The sequence below is a fragment of the Pituophis catenifer genome, unplaced genomic scaffold (assembly GCF_029215685.1).
Source record: "Pituophis catenifer annectens isolate HBS135680 unplaced genomic scaffold, rPitCat1.0.hap2 SCAF_10, whole genome shotgun sequence".
Lineage (NCBI taxonomy): Eukaryota > Metazoa > Chordata > Lepidosauria > Squamata > Colubridae > Pituophis > Pituophis catenifer.
In genome coordinates, this window is record NW_027256890.1 from 2,088,913 (window position 1) to 2,111,014 (window position 22,102).

General features: G+C 47.7%; 1 protein-coding gene across 2 annotated transcripts in view; it reads left to right on the forward strand.

Moving 5' to 3' along the window:
* Nucleotides 1-22,102, forward strand: part of MSI1 (musashi RNA binding protein 1) — a 70,046-nt gene that overhangs the window by 36,757 nt on the left and 11,187 nt on the right. For both annotated transcript variants that reach the window (XM_070950481.1, XM_070950480.1), the window contains exons 7-12: nucleotides 3,523-3,571; nucleotides 12,304-12,386; nucleotides 15,305-15,422; nucleotides 15,621-15,701; nucleotides 17,306-17,362; nucleotides 22,004-22,072. In XM_070950481.1, the coding sequence (XP_070806582.1) occupies nucleotides 3,523-3,571; nucleotides 12,304-12,386; nucleotides 15,305-15,422; nucleotides 15,621-15,701; nucleotides 17,306-17,362; nucleotides 22,004-22,072 (457 nt within the window). The remainder of the gene's footprint in view (nucleotides 1-3,522; nucleotides 3,572-12,303; nucleotides 12,387-15,304; nucleotides 15,423-15,620; nucleotides 15,702-17,305; nucleotides 17,363-22,003; nucleotides 22,073-22,102) is intronic.

Consider the following 22,102-nt stretch of genomic DNA (forward strand, 5'->3'; position numbering starts at 1 on the left):
GCCTTCTGGCCTGCCTTTGGCTCTTGGGCAGCAATGTGTTTCAGGAGGCACTACAGCAAAGAAGGGGCAGCCAGTTTGGGGAACAGATGGGTTAAGGATAGAAAATGGGAAACCTTAAGTTCTATTTTTGCCAGGAAATGGCAAACCATTTCCAAAAGCGTTGTACAGAAATCCTCACTTGTTAAGATTAACAGAGTTGGAAGGGACCTTGTGAGGTCATCTAGTCCAACCCCCCACCCAAGCAGGAGACCCTACACCCTTTCTGACAGATGGCAGTCCAGTCTCTTCTTGAAAGCCTCCAGTGGTGAAGCTCCCACAACTTCCGAAGGCAACTTCTGTTCCATTGCTCTCACTGTCAGAAAATTTCTCTTTATTTCCAGGTTGAATCTCTCCTTATTCAGTTTCCATCCATTGTTCCACTGGCCTTCGGGTGCTTTGGAAAACAGCTTGGCCCCCTCCTCTCTGTGTCAGCCCCTCAAATATTGCAATACTGCTCTCATGTCTCCCCTGGTTCTTCTCTTCACTAGACTAGCCAGGCCCAGTTAAAAAAAGCAGCTCAGAGAGTTGGTTGTGGGCCTGAATTTCAAACTCTGGGTCCTCACAGCCTCCTGAGACCAGAGACTTGCTGAGTTGCTCATGAGAAAGCTGAGTTCATCCTAAGGATACCCTTGTATGAAAGGTTGCCAGTCCAGCATTCCTGGGTCTGCAACAAAGCAGTTTGGTGCCCAAGGAGTGCCAGTCCCTGCCACACACAAGGCCTGGCATTAGATGCCCTGAGCTATTAAAAATTTCCCTCCTGCCAGCAGAGATTTTTGCCCCCCCCCCTCCAATGTGCATGCTGGTAAACTGGATAATCTTCTTTGCTGCTTGCCTGTCGTTCAGTGCCCAGTGCCCAAGAGCCTCAAAAGCTTCTAAGCCTGGTTTTGCTTGGCCTGGCTGTTGACTCCAGGCCTGATCCAAACAGAAGGTCCATTGTCTGCCTTCCACCTCCCTTCACCCCAGCCGGCCGGCCTGCGTCATTCAGGAGAGCCGTTCGGATGTTCTGTGTTGAGAGTCAGGCAGGGACAGATTAAAGAATCCAGACTCCTGACTTGTCTGCTGCCACCCAAGACCCAGGTTTTTAACTTCCTGAGATGCCTTTTGTGGAAGGCTGGGTGGCCAAGCAGCTGTGGGGTTGCCCCAGTGGACCCTTGCAGGACCCTGGCCAGAATTGCCAGCCTTTTAATGGTCACAGTAGCTCCCTGGCTCCAGACTTTAAATTTTCCCTTCCACTCAAATCCTGCTTATCTCAAGTCAATTGAAAATCTAGCAGCTCATTTATACCATGTAGTCAGTTTGGTTACTGGTGGTTCTTGTTTGTTCTCTCCCCTCCCAGCATATTGTTCAAACTCAACCCATTTAGTTAGTTTGTGATTCAGTGTATTGTGCCAAACTAAAACTGGGTTAATTCGCTACCCACGTTAAGTGGATTGTGTATTTACAGAAATAGGAATATGACCTACTTAAGTCCAAGATTAAGGGGTGGGATGGGGTGACAAAAAAGAAAAAGGAGTTTTCTCACTCGGTACAGCACCTACCTCATTTCCCAACTGGTACTCTCAAGTTGCATTAACCGTGGTAGTTGGGAATTCTGAAATTAGGCCCAAATATTTGGTTGGTTTGTTGCAGTTCGGTCCTCCATGGCTGCACCTATCTTAGCTTACCTGGTTTCCAAAGAGCTAAGGAGAAATAGACCTGGGTAGTGTTTGGATGGGAGACCACCAGGAAATCCCAGGGCTGTAGCATCAAATCAAAAAAATGTTCTGGAAGAAAACAGCCAATTCACCTCGTTGCCAAGAAAACTATACAGATAAGTCAGAATTCAGCTCGACATCTCTTATCTTTGTGGTCTCCTCAAGTGGGCAAGATTGATGGTCACTCAGCAGCCCTGCGAGTTGGTTGAGCTAAACCCAAAGTCATGAGCTCTGTGGTGAATAGTGGAATTGAATAAGGCTTGGGAATTGATCGATTGCGTGCCCCCATGGAGCAAGGTGGCCAGGCAGCTTCCTGCCTTCAGTTCATTGCTAAAAAGGCTCTATGGTGCTGCATCGTTTTGAAATAAGGTCAACAGCTCAGATCCAGGGCGGTGGGAAGGCACTCCCACCACCAGCCCTTTAGGACGGTCTTTCTTCCAGTTGCAAGTTCTGCCATGGGTGGGTACCAGCCTGGGCTACTACCTGAGGAGCTGCCCCTTTGGCTGTAGCTGGGTGGTCGCCTGAGGAGAGCCAGGAGTCTCCTGTCCTGGAAGGAAGCTGCCATGGCCATCTCCAGACGACTCCCAGCCATTTCGCACCTTTGGTTGTGCACATGGCTTGTACGGTTAATTTATGGGTCGGTGTATGGTGCAAATTCAGAAAACCGGGTTAATTGAGTAAATTATGGCTCAGTTACCAGCATTAACTGCTTTACGCCATCACAGGTAATGAAATTTGGCATGAAGAATAGCTGAGTCGGGCTGTGTAAAGTATGAACATCGATACAGCTTGCCTGAATTTTTCTTTTAGCTTCTGACTGGCAGCCCCTCGTCAGGTTATCCCAGTTCATCTGTCCTGGGAATTAGGAGCAGCCCCCCTCAGCCTGCATCCTTCTGTTGTAACCTCCCGCAGCCTTGACTGTTGTCCGTGTTGGATGAGCATGATGGGAGCTGCAGTCCCAAACACCGAGATGGGCTTCAGTGAGGGAAGGCTGAATCAATCAACATTTGTATCCTGGGGAGTCTCCTGCCACTTGTTCTCTGCGTTGATGGGCTTTAGGTCCCTTTGAGCCAAGTGAAACTTCCCAGGAGCCGATGCTGCACATAGCCGGCATTTTATTACATTTGGAATCCCCGATTCCCAAGGCTGTGTGATCTCACACCAGAGAATTTGTTCTGCCTTCAACCTGCTAGCAATCTTGCAATCATCGGGTATAATTTACCCCCAGCTGCTTCCTGCCTGACAAAGGCAGGCCATCTTTTATCACCTTTCCTGCTGTGGCTGGATTTTTCACACATGCACAGAATAGTGAGTAGAATCTCCTTTCCTTAAAAGGTTTAGCACCATTTTAGGCTTGGAAGATGAAACGGTTGGTAGCTCTGAGGCTTTCCTTGTCAAGGGACGGAGTGAAATCCAGGGCTTCCTGCCAGCTCTGGATTTAGGCGATATGGATGACCGGTGAGGTTCCTGGATCTCTGCAGACGGGGCTGAGGAGCTCGCTACTCTTGGTTTTCTAGGAACATCTCCAGATGTTCAAGACCTTGTTGGCATTGCAGGGAAAACTCTTCCTGTCTCCTCTTCCTCCGCTTGTGCTTAAAACTGTAATAGGTAATTAAATAGCTTTATCACTGTCTACTTTCTACTAATGTCCCAAATATGTTATCTAATAGATTATCTTAGCCTAACATTGAAGTTATTCCTAGCAATTATTTTGGTTTTTATTTCACCCTTTTGCCCCCAGCAGCCACTCATTTGACCTCACCCATCCGGATTATTTTGTTTCTTGCAGGTGGATGATGCCATGCTGATGTTTGACAAGACAACTAATCGGCACCGAGGTGAGAGAGACTCAGAGCTTGGATCTAGGGGGCTGCCCGGCTGTGCGGCCCCTTCCAGGACCTCCCATCCCCAATCAAGAACTTTCACCCACTGTGGGGGCCCTCAGGTGATGCAAGCAAGCAAAGGGGGGCCCCTTCTTTTCTTGCCCACCTGCCTGAGATCAGCGGGGCTCTCACGTTCCCTGTTAACCCTCAGAGCCGAGGAAGAGTAACAGGAAAGCACGGGGGGCTGCCTCACCTGAGGTCTTTTCCTGATTTCAAAGAGGGGGCCTCTCAGAGGTCCTCTAGTCTGACCACCTGCAGGATCTGTTGAAGTGGTTTTGGGCAGCTCTTTTGAAGACCTCCAGGGAAGAGAAGACCTGCAGCCTTTCCCACTCTTGACAGCTTTGGAAAATCCTTGAAATCTTTAGGTCTTCTTCTCAGTAGCTTCAACCTATTGGTTCTGGTCCTGCCATCAGGGACAGCAGAGAAGAACTCAAGTTAGCGAAGTCCGACAATCATTCAGATAGTTAAGATCGCTGCGTCTTTTTTTTTTCCCCCGCAGACTATTCATACCCAGATGCTTTAACGGTTCCTCAGAGGTTTTCTCCACCATCTTGGCAGGCCTTCTCTGTCCTTGCTCCAGTTTGTCACAGTCCTATTTTGTCCCAGAACCAAATCAGACCCTGGTCTGATCAGGACAGAATGGACGGAGCCATTATTTCCCTAGATCTGGCCTCTCTACCTCCGTCAGTGCATCTCAAGATGGCATATTTGCCCATTCAGCAGCTGCATCAGGCTGCTGAATCACCTGGGATTACGAGAATGCCCAGATCTTTTGTCCCAAGCACGACTGCCAAGCCAAATGTTCTCCATCCTGTCCTTGTGGCTTACGTTTTTGCGACCCAGATGTACATTTCTTCCTGTTGAATTTCATTATTTTAGTTTTGACCCACTCTTCAAGCCTCTAAGCCAGGGGTGTCAAACTCAATTTTATTGAGGGCCGCATCAGGGTTGTGTTTGACCTGGGGGTGGGCATGGCCAGTTTGACATCACTCGTGTTGGGGCCACCTGTGGTGATCCGAGCGCTCTGCCAATGAAAACAGGCTCCCGGGCTCCGTTTTCGGTTGCGATGGCCTCCTGCAATCCTCTGCCAGTGAAAACGGAGTTTGGGAGGGCCACACACAGCCCTCCCAGGCTCTGTTTTTGCTGACAGAGGCAATGCGGGCTGGTCCTTCGCTGTTTCCAAGGAGGCCCCCTGGGCAAGATCTAAGCACCCCGTGGGCCAGGTCCGTCCCCTGGGCCTTGAGTTTGACACCTCTGCTCTAAGCTCTTTTGGATCTTCTCTTTTGCTTCCAAGACAAAGCTTGTGTCCCTTGCAAAGGCCACGATCTGTCCCACAGCGCCTTCATCTTCTTCTTCTTCTTCAGCAATAAAAACTTTGAAGGGTGCAGTGGCCAGGATCATCCTGCTGGCAATCCACCTGGTGCTACTTTCTGGATGCTGTGCAGACATTTATGAGTGTCATTTACCCAGTTATGAATAGTCGGCTTACGACCACCATTGAGCCCAAAATTGTTATTGTTAAGTGAGACATTTGTCAACTGAGTTTTGCCCCATTTTACGACCTTCCTTGCTGCAGTTGTTAAGTGAAACACCGCAGTTGCTAAGTTAATAACCCGGTTGTTAAGTGAATCTGGCTTCCCCATTGACTGTCCCTGTCAGAAGGTCACAAAAAGTGATCACATGACCCTGGGACACTGCAACCGTCATATGTATGAACCAGTTACCAAGCATCCAAATGTGAATTACATGGCCATGGGGATGCTACAAAGGTCATAAGTGTGAAAAATGGTCCTGAGTCACTTTTTTCAGTGCCGTTGTAACTTTGAACAGTCACTAAATGAACTGTTGTAAGTGGAGGACTACCTGTACTTTCAACAGCTCTGTCACCCAGCCCATATTTTATCTTTTCACTCACAAGGATACTGTGGGTTTGTTTGAATGATTTGCCCAGGTCAAAGTACATTTATTTCCATGGGATTCTCCCCAGTCAATTAAGCTAGTAACCCGATCAAGAAAGATGCTATTAGTTGACTGGTGCATCCTGTGCAGGGGCTTACAAACACCCACGAGGCCCTTGTCCAGGATAAACTTCAAGCTGACCAGTTTGCAATTGCCTGAGTCTTCCTCCTCCTCTCCCAGTTGGAAGGGAAGGACAGCAATGCTCGCTTCATCTTTTGGAGCTTTGCTGGTTGCAAGAGTTCTTGCAGCTTGCAGTGGGTAGTCCTGTGATCTCCTCTGCTAATTCCTTTCAGTACCCTAGGACCGTGATTCCTGAAGTGCATCTGTGTGCCTGAAGTTGCTTGGCACTTGCTGCGTCGCCCGTTCCTCTTCCGGGTTTATGGCACGCATGCGCACGCAATGATCAGCTGGCCTTTTTGCATGCGGCAGTTCCGGAAACTAGAAGAGCTGGTCTTCCATTTTCCTGAGTGAGCATGCATACCAGAAACCCGGAAGAGTAGCTGGCTCAAACCGGAAGTTCAGTAGCTGAAACCGGAAGTTTGTTTTCGGGTGCGCGCATGTGCCCTGGGCAACTCCTCTTCTGCGTTGCAGCCTAGATGCGTGCGCGCTCCCTTTTCAGCACTCGGTGCCGAAAAGGTTCACCATCACTGCCCTAGGATATAATTCATTTGGCCTTGAGAATTGGCGTTAGGTGTTCTTTATCCTCTGTTTGTCCTGAGCTGCAACTCCCTCTTTCCACCACCGGCACCACGATGGTCAGCTCTGGCTGTGCCTCCCTTCTGCCGAGGGGAGACATTCTGCCTTCTCACCATCGCTTGTCATAGAATAGATTCATCCCATTCCCCTTGCAACAGGCCTACTGCCTCTCTCAAAAGTGCTTTCTTTCCAAAACATCTTCTAGCAAAACAAGAAAGCCCAGTTGCCTTTTGAAAGAAAGCGTCTTTGGGACAACTGTGACCTGGGTGGCTGAGAATCTCCATAGAAATATAGACCACCTGCCTTTTTATCTAGCTGAAAACCCCTGCTTAGTTCTTTAGGGCATTTCTCACAACGCCAACCTCATTCTGAGCTTCAGCCCTTCCTTCCATTCTCTACACATTTCCCTCTTTCTTTTTAGAAAGCTCTGCATGTATCTACGCTGGTCTCTTTCGATGCTTCCCAGTTTTCCTTCCAGCAGGAAAAATGCTCGCCTCCCACTTGGAATAGTGTAGTGGCTCCTAGGGCACAAAGAAAAAAAAATATTGCTGCGAACTCCACATGGCATCAGGAAGGGCATCCGGCCAGTAAACGCTCAGCTCCATCCAGTCACTCTGACTCTTCCCCCGAATTAAGGGATGAGAGAGTTGTAAAAAGGGAGTTTTTAAGCGGAACTTGCCATAGCATAGGAATAATAATAATAATAATTAATAATTTCATTTTGCAGTTGCATGTTCAGTATCCTATTTCACAGGCTTTCTTCTTCTCATCAGAGGCTTTTCTTCTTCAGGTTTAGCAAACCAGTTTTTCTGAAGTCCAGTACAGTATACAAGCCCCATTCTTCTCTCTTCCTCTGTCCCCTGAAATCATGAATTCCCCCAAGGTTTCAGTCATCAACAAATTCTACTTAGGTAAGGTTTAAGACCACCCTGACATGAAATTGACGGGGGGGGGGGGGAGAGAGAGAGAGGACAAGAACTGGTTTGACCTGATTTTACCACCTTTTCTGACATGTTAAGTGAATCGCCTAGTTGTTAAGCAAACCTGGCTTCCCCTCTTGACTTTGCTCGTCAGAAGCTGGGAGGGAAGACCCTGGGGCCCTGCATCTGTCACCCACACATGCCAGTTGCCAAGTGCTCAAATTCTGATCACGTGACTATGGGGATGTAGCAATGTTCATGTGAGCACCTCTTGTAAATCATTTTTTTCAGTGCCATTTTAAACTTCAAATGGTCACCAACCAAATGATTGTAAGTCGAGGGCTTCCTGCTTTTGTTCCCTTGTATTCTTTACCCAGATGGTCTTGACTGAACTTCTATCCTGAAATTTTGGTTCTTTGCACTTCTATGGACTTCCCTCACTCATAATGCTCTTCCTTTTCCTTTTTCATGCAATCTTTTCCTTTTGAGTAAGTTCTGCCGTTCGGTCCACCCTTGAGTTTTTCTCTAAGTCTTTTTTTTAAAATAGTTTATTTATACATTTTCTCTTTACATACATAAGTTCTTTGTGAACAGCGTATTGCCTGGATCAATTTGCTTACATAGTAGTACTTTTCCAGTTCCTAATTTCTACCTGTATTATCCAACCATTGATAAAACAAGTCCCATGTTTGAAAATATTCTGTGTCTTCTTTTTGTTTTATCTTTAATGTCAATCTGTCCATTTCTGCACAGTCGAGTATTTTTTTAATTACATCTTCTGTAGGTGTTTCTTCATTTTTCCAGTGCTGGGCAAATTTAATTCTTGCTGCTGTCAAAACATGTAATGTTAAGTATATATTCTCTTTATCATACTTTTCTGGTACTATACCTAACCGAAATACTTCTGGCTTATAATCTTTATGCTGCTTTACAGTGGTGAGTTGCTACCGGTTCGCACCGGATCGGGTGAAGAGGTAGCGGCGGTGACGGGAGGCTCCGCCCACCACCTGGATGCTTCTGTGCATTTGCAGAAGTTCTGGGCCCACACACATGCACAAGCAAACCGGTAGCAACAGGATTTGGAAACTACCCCTGCTGCTTTAACATTTTTTGTCTAATTTTTTTTTCCTTTTGCACATGTCCACCACATGTGGTAAATACGTGCCTGGTATCTGAGCCTCCTCTAAGTCTTATTCAGCTTCCTGCATTAAAGCTGCCAGTTCTCCTTCCTCCCATATTCTGTGCATTTATACAGAGAACTGGAATCCAGGAGCCACAGAACGCGAAGGGGCTTCTCATTGGGGCCTTCGCATCCCAAGCATCTCTGCCCATGCCCATTGCTTGCGATGCTCGGTTTTCTGGACTCCCTCCTGCCTTAGACACAGTTTCCAATCTACAGCATCTGGCTCAGGTTTGCAAGGTGACTTTCCTGGATATTCTTCCACTTCTCGTCAGGATCTCGGAAATGAGGGCTATTATGGAAGAAGAGTCCACGCTGTTCGCAGTTGGGACCATCTTGGCAGCCAGTTGCTCTTTTCTTTCCTCTCGTCTTCCTTGGATAGAAATGATATCGAAAAGACCCCCAGCTCCTTCCTGGATCCTTCTGCCCAGCAGTTCGTAGTCCCTTCATGGTTATCTCTGGTGAGGCCACTGTTCTCATGCGGTGGGAAGGAAAGGATATTTGTGTCAGTGGGCTTAAAAAGATTTTGTGAATCTTTCTGACCCATCGTGAACGCGTAATCCAAAAAGGCAACGCACACGGACAGACTGCAGCTTCAGCCTCTCACAACAGAGAGTCCATCTGCTTCCATCTTTTCAGGGCAGAAGCAGGGAAGAACTCTTCCCTTTCTACAGCTTCTTCTTCTTCTTCTTGTGCCATATCCATCATTGGACGTTGGCGATCATGTTGGCCAGCCTATTTTTATCAGCAGCTGCATGAAAAAGTGCTGCTGAGTTTTGTCCAAACCGGCTCCTTAGATTTTGAAGCCATGATGTTCTTCTTCTGCCTGGACCTCGTTTGCCTTCAATCTTTCCTTGGAGAATTTATTTATTTATTTGATAATATTTATATGCCACCCTTCTCCTGAAGGACTCGGGACGGCTCACAGCAATAAAACAAGACAATAAATAATGTTAAAAATCCAATTTAAAATCCCCAAATTAAAACTATAGGATTAAGTAAAGGATGACATATTTTTCTGGGTGTCACATTACATGTCCAAAATATTCTAACTTTTGCTTTTTAATGGCTTTGATTTACAGTTTCTGAAGGCCTCTTACTCAAAATCTTAGGTCAGCTATTCTTTGTCCAAGGTTTTAGAGACATCCTCTGTCAGATCTGGAAGCCGTCTTTTACCTTTGAGCCTTCAGGCCTGCCACAAATCCTACTCAATTCTACTCAAGCCTCGGAGTTTGATTTCGTTGGGGGTGTTACTTGGAACCCTGACTTTCTCTTTGACAGGCCCTGGAATCTTCTGCAGCCCCAGAGAATACGCGTTCTTCTTCTCAAGGGCTTTGTTTCTCGGTGCCATTTTGCCTCCACAAGGGCTTTTCTGTGCCCAGCCCAAGAATTCTTCGTGTCACGTTTGCCTCTGGCCCCTTCCCCTTCTCTTCTAGGTGGGCAACCAGCCTACTCTTGCAGCATGTATCGTATATTTCTTGCAGTCTTCAGACAGGAAAATAAACCCACCACATTCCCTGCAGGTCACAAGAGCAGATCTCTCTGTCCACAATCATCTTTCAACAGCAAGCAACAACAACACCACTTGCCTCGTTGCATTTTTTTTCCTGGCCCTCCTTTTTCATTTGCTGTGTGTGTGACCTGGTGCTCCGGGCAGCTGCTTCCTTATATGTCCACTGAAGCTGCCCCAACGAGGTCAGCAGCAAGCAACGCTCCAATCAGTTAGCAGCTCTTGGGGAAGAATCAACAGCAGCTGTCAGTCAGCGGTCAGTCTCCCTTCTTGGCTCTCCTTCTTCCCTTTTGTGCCTCTTCCTTCTCCTCAGTTGAACTCCCGTGCCAAACTCCCAGTCACTTGCTCATTTCTCTTGTTTTAAGTTGTACGAATGGGATGCACCCTCCTGATGCTTGGAAGAACTGAAACACCGTAGACCTGCCTTCCTCTAAGCCAGGGGTCTCCAACCTTGACAACTTTAAGCCTGGAGGACTTCAACTCCCAGAATTCTGAGAGTTTATTTATTTATTTATTTTATGCGATTTATATGCCGCCTTTCTCCCTAGGGACTCAAGGCGGCTTACAAAATGACAGCTTCAATACAAATCACAATACAATACCAAATTAAAATCAGTAACCCAATTAAAAACGATTTAAAATTATACCAGTGTACCCCCAAACGGATCAGTTTAATTGGCGGAAGAGCCACGTCTTCAGCTCGCGACGGAAGGAAAGAAGGTCGGGGGCTGAAGTCCACCAGGCTTAAAGTCCACCAGGCTGAAGAGTTGAAGTCCACCAGGCTTAAAGTTGCCAAGGTTGGAGACCCCTGCTCTAAGCCACCGCCAAATTTTCCTCACCTGGACTGGCGGCTGCAGGATTTGGGTTTGGCTAGTCTAAAGAAAAGAAGGATTAAGGGTGACAGTATTCCAGTATTTGAGGGGCTGCCACAAAGAAGAGGGAGTCAAATTATTCTTCAAAGCACCTGAGGGCAGGACAAGAAACAATGGATGGAAACTAATTGAGGAGAGAACCAACCTGGAATTAAGGAGAAACTTCCTAACAGTGAAGACAATTAACCAGTGGAACAGCTGGCCTCCAGAAATCGTGGGCGCTCCATCACTGGAGGTTTTGAAGAAGAGATTAGACAGTCACTTATCTGATATGGTATAGGTTCTCCTGCTTGAACAGGGGGCTGGACTAGAAGACCTCCAAGGTCCCTTCCAGGTCATTCTATTCTAAACTCATACCCCATGCCCCCATGTTTCCAAATCTTGCTGCCGTAAGCAAAGATGAAGTGTTTTCTTTTTATCACATTTCTGCCTGCAGATGTTCTCTTAGCTTTTATGCCTACACCTCGCTCATTCATCGACCATGATAGGTATTATGTAATGTCGTGTATTGTATAAATTGCACAAATAAATAGGGAACTGGAACAGGGCAGTTTGTATTGCAGGCCGGATTCTGCTACCCTTCCTTTCCACTGCCCAGTCTCCCCCATCACGCTCTGGTTTAACCAGAGAAATGCAACTCTGGCTTTTCTCCCCTTGGGAAGGGGGGATGGGACCCCTTGGCCCACTTTCCAGGCTTCTTCCGTGCTCTGTTCTCCCTTCCTGGCTCCTCATCCTTTCTTTGGTACCTGGCTTCCTGGCTGCCATCCACCAGGGCTTAAGGAAATCTGAGCCGCTGCTGTTATTTGCAGCCAGGATTTTCAAAAGCAACTTAACTTTGCCATAGTAACTGGGGAGGGCAGCTGAGGCCTGCTGTGAAATGCTGACCGGCCCTGCTCTGTCTTGCCCACAGAGAAGCTGCAGGATGGAAGCCTCGGCTGGAGGGGGAGGGGGACGTGACCCAACAGGGCAGAGAGCGGGTGATGCCTCCCGCTTGCCAACTCTGATTCTTCTGCAGGGGGAGCCTTTGAAATGAAAGAGGTGGGTAGGAAGTGCTTGGAAGAGTAGACAGGAGAGAGATTATGGACCACTGATGTCCATGTTCCTCAGCTCTTTTCCAGTCACAGCTTGTAGAAATGGCATTTGCCTCTGCTGGCCAGTCCTACTCCAGGTTGGCCACCCTTCCAGGTCAAAAACACGGAGATTGCTCACTTGAGTAGGATAACGTTCCTTTTGCCTTTCTGGTTTTGAAGTGGGCCAGCCTGTTGGCTGTTTTAATAGAGGTAGAGGCAGATATCTCTCTCTGGGCACACTGAGAATAGATCTGCTGAACAAAGCTCCGCATTGGTGACAGGAAGGGCATCCGGCCAGTAAACACTCAGCTCCATTCAGCTGCCCAGACTCCACCCGGCAAGGGATTATGGGGTGGTTAAAAGAAGATGATAGATTGTGAAAGGGACAGAAGGCTTGAGCTGGAGCCCTGGAGAGCTTCCTGGGGGCTTCTTGACTTGACTGAGGTTTTTTTTTTTTATGTGTGTGTGTTTCTCTTTCAGGGTTTGGATTTGTCACCTTTGAAAGCGAAGATATCGTGGAGAAAGTCTGCGAGATCCACTTTCATGAGATCAACAACAAAATGGTTAGAGCCAAGAAAGTTGGATTGGGGGGAGGGGGGGTCAGTGGGTTTGAGTCAATGGGATGCTGCCCCTTGCTGCTAAGCCTTTCTTCCCACTGGACTCGAGGGTCAGGCATCCATGGCCTTTGCAGTCCCAAAGGTGCTTTTTTCAAGAGGCAACTGGACTTTCTGGTTTTACTTTAAAGACGTTTCGCTTCTCATCCAGGAAGCTTCTTCAGCTCTGACTGGGTGGTTGGGAATGGGAGGGTTTATAGCAGGGGTGAAATCTAATTTTTTTTGCTACCGGTTCTGTGGGCGTGGCTTAATTAGTGGGCGGGGCTTGGTAAGGTGACTGGGTGGGCGTGGCCAAGTCAATGTCACTTCTTTGCCCTTTTTTAACCTACAAAACACAACACAATACAACTGGCTCACCCACAATGTAAAAGCAACTGTGCTAGACTCAAAATGGCCCCTGCAACAAGCAGGAACCTCACACAGCCACAAAAAGCCCCCCCCCAAAAAAACAACTTTCACACTTTACACACACAAAATTCCACATACAGCTTTGTGAGATTTTATGTGTTTGTGTAGTTAGAGTGAAACACTACAGAAACACACTAAATCTCACAAAGCTGCACAAATATTATTTTATTTTATTTTTATTTTTATATAAAAGCAGCTAAATTTAAAACTTCCTAAACTTTAAATGGCTAGGTCTAAAAAAAGAACAACTAAAAAAAAACCCCAATTAACTATTTTTTTTAAAGCTGCCAAAGGGGAAAAAAACTTACCCAATAGAAAAGGGGTCTCCAACCTTGGCAACTTTAAGACTTGTTGACTTCAACTCCCAGAATTCCTCAGCCAGCTTTGCTGGGAGTTGAAGTCCACAAGTCTAGGCAGGAAGGCAGGCAGGCAGAAAGAGCTGCTCACCGATGAGCTTGATTGCAGGCAGGGAGATTCAGTTGCTTGCTGATGCATGGATTGCAATCGTCATGCGATCAGCAGCTAAGGTAAGCAAGTTGGAGGCTGGGAGGGGGGGGGAGAAAAAAAGAAACTTTTTTTCTTTTACATGGCTCTGGCGATCCAAGCTGAGTTGTCTGATTAGCAGGCAACTCAGCTGGGATGTCAGCTTGGCTGGTCAGAGCCATTTAAAAGGAAAAAAAGGCTCTGGTGATCGCGGGGCTCAGCTGGGCATGGGGGGCGGGGGCAGGGATTTTTGCTACCGGTTCTCCGAACTGCCCGCTGCCATTGCTACCTACTTGCCCGAGCCGGTCCGAACCGGGAGCATTTCACCCCTGGTTTATACTCCTTGTAGACAGCTGGTCATTTGCATTCTTTTAGCGGGTCGTTAAGGTCACCTGGAGGTTTATCTGTGTCATCAGGGTCACCTGAGTGGTGCAAATGGGTGTGGAGCCTTCTTGGAGCCTCCAGGTGACCTCTTGAAAAAGCACCTTTGGGACCACCGAGACCTGGATGACTGAGAATCTCCGTAGACATGGCCTTTGCAAGTTGACCCCTGAACCTCTGTGGTGGTTTCACGATCTTAACTGGAGAGTTTGGCCAAGTTTCGCCTTAAAGAATGGGGTCCCCACTCAGAGGGACATTGAATGACAACACTTATAAGGAGATTCTTCTGCTGCCTTTAAATCAGCTTTCTCCAGTCAGGTGTTCTCCAAACATGTGGAATTCAATACCCAGCTTTTTTTTTTATCAATATGGTCTATACAACTGGAAGGGCAAAGCTGAAAGTTAATTTTTTTCCAATCCTGTGCAGCATTTCTGAGGCAAAGGGCAGAGGGAGATGGCCAGGCTCGGATGCTTTCTTCCTAAATGCCTTTCTCCATTGTATCTGCCCAGCTGGTTTGATCTGGCAGGATTGGCACGCTCCGGTTCCATCGATTAAGCAATGCCACCTATCACACCCTCGAAGTGAATTTTCTCTGTAGCATCTCCCGCCCTCTGGAATCAGGTTCCTTCTGAGATTCAAATGGCCCTCAACCCCCCACCCTGGTATTTCGAAGCCCTGAAAATGTGGCTCTTCACCCAGGCCAGGTGATTGATTGATTGATTTAATGCAATTTATATGCCGCCCTATCTCCAAGGACTCAGGGCGGCTCACAACGGTAAAATGCACAGTTCCTCATAAAAGCCAATATAAAATTAAAATTCCAATTTAAAACAATTTAAAATTAATTAAGAAATCCCCCATCAGTCCAGGCTGCGGAACCAGATCTTCAAATCGCGGTGGAACGAGCGAAGGTCAGGGACCATCCGGAGCTCCAAAGGAAGCTGGTTTCCAGAGGGTGGGTGCGCCTACAGAGAAAGCTTCTCCCCCTGGGGGTCGCCAGCCGACACTGTCTGGCCGACGACACCCTGAAGAGGCCCTGTCTGTGGGAACGCACCGGGCGATTGGGAATTGTCGCTGGCTGCAGGGGGTCCGACAGATATCTCAGGCCTAGGCCACGAAGGGCTTTGTAGGTAATAACCAGCACCTTGAACCTCACCCGAAGGGCAACCGGTAATGCCCCTTTCTTTCTTTTCCATGTGCCCATCTGGGTTTGCCCATCTCTGCTCTTTCGGTCTGCCTTGTTTTTTCTGGTTTTGCATTGCTCTTAATTTTAAGTGTTCTTAAAATCCCAGTCCCTGGGAGTGAGGTGGCATATAAATTTAATAAATTACTATTAATAGAAGAATGTGACGTAATTAGGTGAGAATTGTGCGTGTTTTATTGTAAGGCAGGGGTCTCCAACCTTGGCAACTTTAAGACTTGTGGACTTCAACTCCCAGAGTTCCTCAGCCAGCTTTGGAGACCCCTGTTGTAAGGGGCCGACAGTTGTTGTCCAGAAGCAAGGTTCAGGGCAGTGCCCTGCAGTAGCAATAAAACGTAGCACCCCCTTTTATAGGACTGTCTTAGCCTGACCTCCTGTTGTGTCTGGTGCCAGGTGGAATGTAAAAAAGCTCAGCCAAAGGAAGTGATGTCGCCCACTGGCTCCGCGAGGGGACGCTCCCGGGTGATGCCTTACGGAATGGACGCCTTCATGTTGGGCATCGGCATGTTAGGTAAGGATGGGAAAGCGGCTGTTCATCACGCAGCGGCCTCTTCTGGAAGAACCAGAGAACTGCAGGCACGTTGCGGAGAAAGGACCCCACGCCCCATCCTCTGTGCTCCCAAATGAAAATTGGATGTAGATGGAAGGAGGGGGGGAGGGGGCCAGGGGTTTTTTTTTTTTTCTGATCTTCTTCTCTCTTTGAGAATAGGGTACCCAGGTTTCCAAGCGGCCACCTACACAAGCCGGAGTTACACCAGCATCGCACCTGGATATACCTACCAGTTTCCCGGTAGGTCCTCCTTCCTCTAAATTTTGTGTTGCTTTTGTTGTCCCAGAGGTGGAATCTTGTTGCGTGGTCAAACATCTCAACCGTTCTTTGCAAATTGTCCTTCTTCCCACAGGGAGGATGTGAAAGGCCTCCCGCAGAGCTGAGGTGAAATAGGAAAGGGATTCTATTTTTCTTTTTTTTTTCTGGTTGAATTCTCAAGAGTCCTACAGTGGCTCTCATAGGTCATTTGGTTCAGGGTTTCTCAACCTCAGCCACTTTTAAGATTCATAGACTCCAACCCCCAGAATTCCCCAGCCGCCCATGCTAATGAACTTTAAGACGTGTGGATTTCAACACATCAAGTAGCTGAGATTTAGAAACGCTGATTTAATTCAACCTTGCTGCAAGATTTACTAAAGCAATTGGATGGTGGCCTTCCTTTATTTTTAATTGACACCTTCAGACTCATCCAAAAGACGCCCACTTTTGGAGTTTCTCCTTCTACGGCTGCTTACACCCTCAGCCTAGGAGCATTTTTTCCAGAGTCACTTCCTTTCAAAAAAAAAAAAAAAAAAAAATGGAGCATTTTACAAAGGTTAAAGTCAGTGGTGGGATTCAGCCAGTTCGCACCACTTCGGGAGAACCAGTTCTTAACTTTCTGAGCAGTTTGGTGAACTATATTTCAATTGTTTTTAATATTTGTATTCCATGTTTTTTAATTCTGGCTGTACATCGCCCTGAGTCCTCAGGGAGAAGGGCGGTATATAAATTTAAAATTAAATAAATTAAATTAAATTAAAACTAGTTCTTGGAACTAATCATTAGGGCAGAGAACCGGTTGTTAAATTATTTGAATCCCATCACTGGTTAAAGTGCCAGAGGTGTGAGAGGAAGTCCGGTGGGACCCAAACCCTCTGAATAAACCGGAGATTGTGAAGCACTTTACACACTCCCTTCTGCCCACAATTTTCTCTAAAGTGTGCATTTTGGCATTCATGTTTTTAAAGGTCAGTCTTTGCCTTTTGGGGTGCATTTCTGAACAAAGAGACATGTGAAAGCCACAGGAGAACAATATTCTGGCTTGTGTATTATTTTCTCTTTGAATGACATCCATATCCTGCCCTCTCCAGCCTTAAACTCAGTCTGATGCATGAGCACATTAAGTAGATCAATATATTTGTGTTAAATTTATATTTACTGACAAAGAAATAATGCCTGCAAAGGCTCCTGGATTGGGGCTGAAAGGTGAAAGCGGAAGCCGTATGCTGTGTCCCATATCTGGGTAGACCAGGTTGCCCTGATAAAAAATACCTAGTAGACCGATAGTTTTCACTTGCACAGGCCATCAGAAAGAGCCGTGAGGTGTGTCTTCTGGGTTACTCTAATACAGGTGGGGCAAAAGCTGACAGCATCACCTGATAACTTTTAGCAAGGCCACCTTGGAAGCTGCCGGTGGGCGTTCCTCCCCCAGCTGTTTCCGGGCAGTCTCTCTGAGGATTTCCATTTCCTGTGCTTGGCTTTGCGCTCCTTCCTCTTCCTCCTCCTTCACCCTTGCCTCTGCTGGCTCCACTGTCCCAGAGCGGACCTGAAGGAGCATCCTAAATTGTCTTGCCTTTCCTTTTTAGAATTCCGGGTAGAGCGGACCCCCCTCCCGAGTGCCCCTGTCCTCCCTGAGCTCACAGGTCAGTCCCACCGGTTTTCTCCTTGCAAGAGCTGGAAGAGAAGGGTGGGTGGGTGGGTGGGTGATACTTTCCCTGCCTTGTGACTTTGGAGGCCGGGAGTTGCTGGTAGGCAGGCAGGCAGGCTTGTCCTGGTCTAAGGTCTCTGGCTTTAGCATCAGGATGGGGTTCTGGGGAGTCAAGCTACTGATAGAGAGGAACGGATGGATGCTGGGACATTTGCTCCCCACTTCACAGTGGCTCCCTGATGGGGGGGAGGGGAAGCATTCTCACACCCTTAGATAAAAGGAGGAACCCGAGTTCTCCATCTCCAAATCATCCACTGTTTCCTGCTCTTCACTCTCTGTTAAAACCACCGATTAGGCCGATTGGGTAGCTATGTTGCCTGTTGTGCCATCTTTCCAGGGCAGCTGGTTCTGCAGGTGAGAACCACCGAAGGGAGCCTGGAAGCCATGGCAAACAAATGCATCAGGAAAGGACGTTGGCTCTCCAGATGTGGCCGTTGTAAGAGGAGAGCCAGATTAGTCTTGGCCAATGGCAAAAAAAAATCTGAGAGCATCTTTTGCAACATTTTACTGAAAAGGCATAACTCAAGTTTGTTAGTCAGATGTGATTAGGAATCCTTGGGAAGTGCAGCTTCAAAATACCCGGAAGGTCAACTTCTCCTTCAGAGGATTGTGCAAAACATTATTTTTCCAAACAATTTTGAATGTGAAACTTCACAAAGCTTCCTGCTTCGCGTGCAAAACAGTCTGCTTCGAATATTGGAATAGCCCTCTTCCCCCGCCTTGTGTTCTGAACCCCAAACATTTTCCAGCATGCTTATGTTCCATTTTGCACTCAGACAATATTTTGGAGGTTGCACAAAGCTCCCCGCTTGAAACGGTTGCACCCCCCTCGTCCACAGGCATGTATTTCACAGGCTGCCTTTCTAAGGCTCCTTTGGAGGAGTTGCCTGTGTGAGATCTATCCCAAACATCTGGAAGGGAGAAGCCAAGATGCAGCGGTGACCTTTTCTTTGTCTTAGTCCAGTTGTCTTAGCAACTGGACTCAAAAGGAAAATGTTGTCTTTCTGAATCATCTAAGCCAGAGGTCTCCAAACTTGGCAACTTTAAGACTTGTGAACTTCAACACTTTGCTGGCTGTGGAATTCTGGGAGTTGAAGTCCACAAGTCTTAAAAGTTGCCAAGTTTGGAGACCCCTGATCTAAGCTGACGACTAACAGAGAGAAGGATTAGGGGTGAGACGATACTGTCTTCAGAGACTTGAGAGGCTGTCACAGAGAAGAGAGGGGTCAACCTATTTTGCAAAGCACCAGAGGGCAAGACAAGAAGTTGTAGGTGAAAGCTTGTTAAAGAGAGAACCAACCCGACAGTGAGAACAGTTAACCAATGGAACAGAAGTTGCCTTAAGAAATTGTGGGAGGTCCATCACTGGAGGTTTTCAAGAAGAGAAGAGATTGGACAACCACTTGTCCGGAATGGTATAGGCCGGGTCTCCTGCCATGGACAGGAGGTTGGACTAGAAGACCTCAGTAGTCCCTTCCAGGCCTAGGATTCTATGACTCTCTTGCATCTTAAGGTGGCAAACACCGGAAGATCATCCTACTGACCGTGAAGGAGTTTCTTATTCTCTCCTAAGATGCCTCAGGCTTGTTGGGATGCCCTTAAGTCTCTGTTGCTGGGAGTCAGAGGACTCTGCCAGTTCTCCAGACTCTTTCTGTGTCACAACCACCACAAACTTCCATCACTTGAATAGATACCCCAAACCCTGTTAAGGAAAGGTCTCAAGAAACCTAACTGTATTAGGAGACTGACTCATCCTACCTGTAAAAGTGGAATTAGGTCATGCAAAACCAGAGCAAAAGGCTTCAGCAGGGGATCCTGGTTGGGTGTCTTTCATCTCATCCCCTGCCAATCAGGCTGGAGACACTGATCAAACATTCCACGTTGTAGAGAAGAGAAATAGCAAGTACGAACACAGCACAAAATGGAAGCACAAAATGGAGGAGGCAAAATGGAGGAGGGAGAAGCTAGTGCCCTCAAGCTTATACACAGAACAGTTAAGCCACACCCAGGCTCCAAACTGTCTCATGGCCCCATACAACAAACAGTTACCAAACAGTCCCCCATTGGCTGACCTGTTGCTATGCCTATTCCAGTTCATGGATAAATTTACACTGACATGGAGGTATTTTGGTTGTTGCTAAATAAGAACCAATTGGTGGCTGTGACGTAGCGCTCCCATGTAACACCTCTCCTGCGCGTGCTGCACTGGCTCCCGGTGGTCTTCCGGGTGCGCTTTAAGGTGTTGGTTCTCATCTTTAAAGCGCTCCATGGCTTAGGGCCAGGGTATTTGCGAGACCACCTGCTGCTACCGATAACCTCCCACCGGCCAATACAGTCTCACAGAGAGGGTGCTGTCGGTCAGGCAATGTTGGCTGGCGGCCCCCAGGGGGAGAGCCTTCTCTGTGGGGGCACCCGCCCTCTGGAATGAGCTCCCTCCCGGAATACAACTAATCCCGGACCTCCGGACCTTCCGTAAAGCCCTGAAGACGTTTTTATTCCATCAAGCCGGCCTAGCCTAAATGGTTTTTAAATTGGGATTTTAAATTTTATGGATTTGGGGGTTTTAAATTGGGAAGCTAGTGATTTAATTCTTTTTAATTATCTTAACTTTTGTATTTGTATGTTTTTTAATTTTGGCTGTTCACCGCCCTGAGTCCCTTCTGGGAGAAGGGCGGTATACAAATTAAATTAATAAATAAATAATAAATAAATTCCTGACTGAAGCAGAAGTCAAGGCTTGAGACCCACTCCTCCTTTCCCTTTTCAAGTCAACCCCAGAGTTGTCTGGTGGGAGAGCCCAATCCTGGTCAACATCATCAGATCCTTGCCAACATATTTCGCCATGCTGGTGAAAAAAGTCCTCTCGCACCTGATTCGCCAGCTAAGGCCCAGAGGTGGGATGGATTGGGCTGAAACTTCGATGCCTGTCACCATCTGCTTCAAACTATGGTTACACGCTCCAGTTATGCAAAAGAATTGTTATCAAAACAGTTTTAGGAGACGGGCAGGAAGATGGGTCACCTGATCCATAAGTGAGGCAGCCCTCACACTGATGGGGTGCAGCTGTTGTGTACATTTGCCTTCTCTGCAACGGCAAAATGGATCAAAGGAGAGCGGGAAGAATATGATACGCCCAGATTTTCTTGAAGTCAGCATGGCACGAAAGAACTTCACTGCTTCCTGTGGATGCCAGCATTATTTGATAAGGTCATGTGACTAATCACTGAACAAACTAGTATATGCCAACAAGGAACTGAGCCCAGACACTGAGATCCTGGACCACTTAAATTCTTTCCTTCCTTCCTTCCTTCCTTCCTTCCTTCCTTCCTTCCTTCCTTCCTTCCTTCCTTCCTTCTCCTTCCTTCCTTCCTTCCTTCCTTCCTTCCTTCCTTCCTTCTTTCATTCATTCCATTTTTGAAGTTCCTTCTTGCTGTTGCCATCCGTTCAAGGCTTTGTAAAGGTGGTTTTGGCCTGTGCTTCTGCTTCTGAGCTGATAGCCCAGCTGCTTCCACGCACCCTCCCATTCTCTGAGCTTCTCCTCACTCTTGCGACTTCCTTTGGGTTCCTCTGAGCTTTGGACTGCAAGGAAGTGGGGTGGGGGGAGAGGACCCCATGCTCCAGTATAAGACTGTGGATGCCTTTAGTGGCTGTCCCAGAGAGAGGGGTTCAAACCTTGTTCCCCATCTCCTCTCCCATCTCCATTTTTCTCAGAGCAGGATGGGGATGAATGGGTCCTCCAGACATCCATCCCCAAGATTTGTATCAAATATGGCTCCTGTCTGCAAACTGTTCGTGTGAATGCTGCAAACCAGAATGGGGGAGGCAGAAGAAGCTCAGCGGAGCCTCTTGGCTGCTGGAGAGCTCCTTTGGGAAAACGTTACATTCGTTTCAGAGGTTTGGTGGGACTTTGCAACCCCTCACAAAGCCGGAAGCTCTGAGCTGCTCCTGGTTTCAGGTGGCCAAAGATCTCCTTCAGTTCTTTGCGGGCGTAATACGTTTATCTTGTATTGTCTTGTAAGTGATTTGGGTGCTTTCGGTGAGACAGGATTTAGCCACAATGTGTGTTTTGTTAAAGCTTTGTTAAGACAGGGGTGCAGAGTGGGCAGGGACTCCTTTGGGGTTCTGCTAGAGCTGATTTTATGGCCGTTTTATGGAGGTTCAAGAATGGCAAGTCAATCTCCATGGCCAGCATAAGCAGACCTGCAGGATTTACCCAGAAGGCTCCAGAAGAGCTGGCTGGGCCCTGGGACACAGGAACATGCATGTCTCTTCCCTTCTTTGCCCTCTTCATGTCGCCATCCTCTCCCTCCCTCTCTCTTACACACATGCTTTCAAGCGAATGGCTTCATGGAACACCAGAGAGTGGGTCTGCATTGGCCCTTGGGTTGGGGTTGGGGGGCCTTCTCATGTAGCCAGCTGGATTTGCAGGACGTCCTTGGCCTGGTGGCCATCCCGACACAAACTCGGTGGCGTGGCATGACTGTCCCGTGCAGATGCGTATCTGCAGTGGGCATTGGCTGGGTATCATTGGGTTCCCTGCCCGGCCAATCCCTAACTCTGCCTCTTTTTCCCTCAGCCATACCCCTCACTGCTTATGGACCAATGGCAGCGGCAGCGGCGGCGGCAGCCGTGGTGCGAGGGACAGGTAACTGCCGCATCTCTTCCCAGAGGTCTC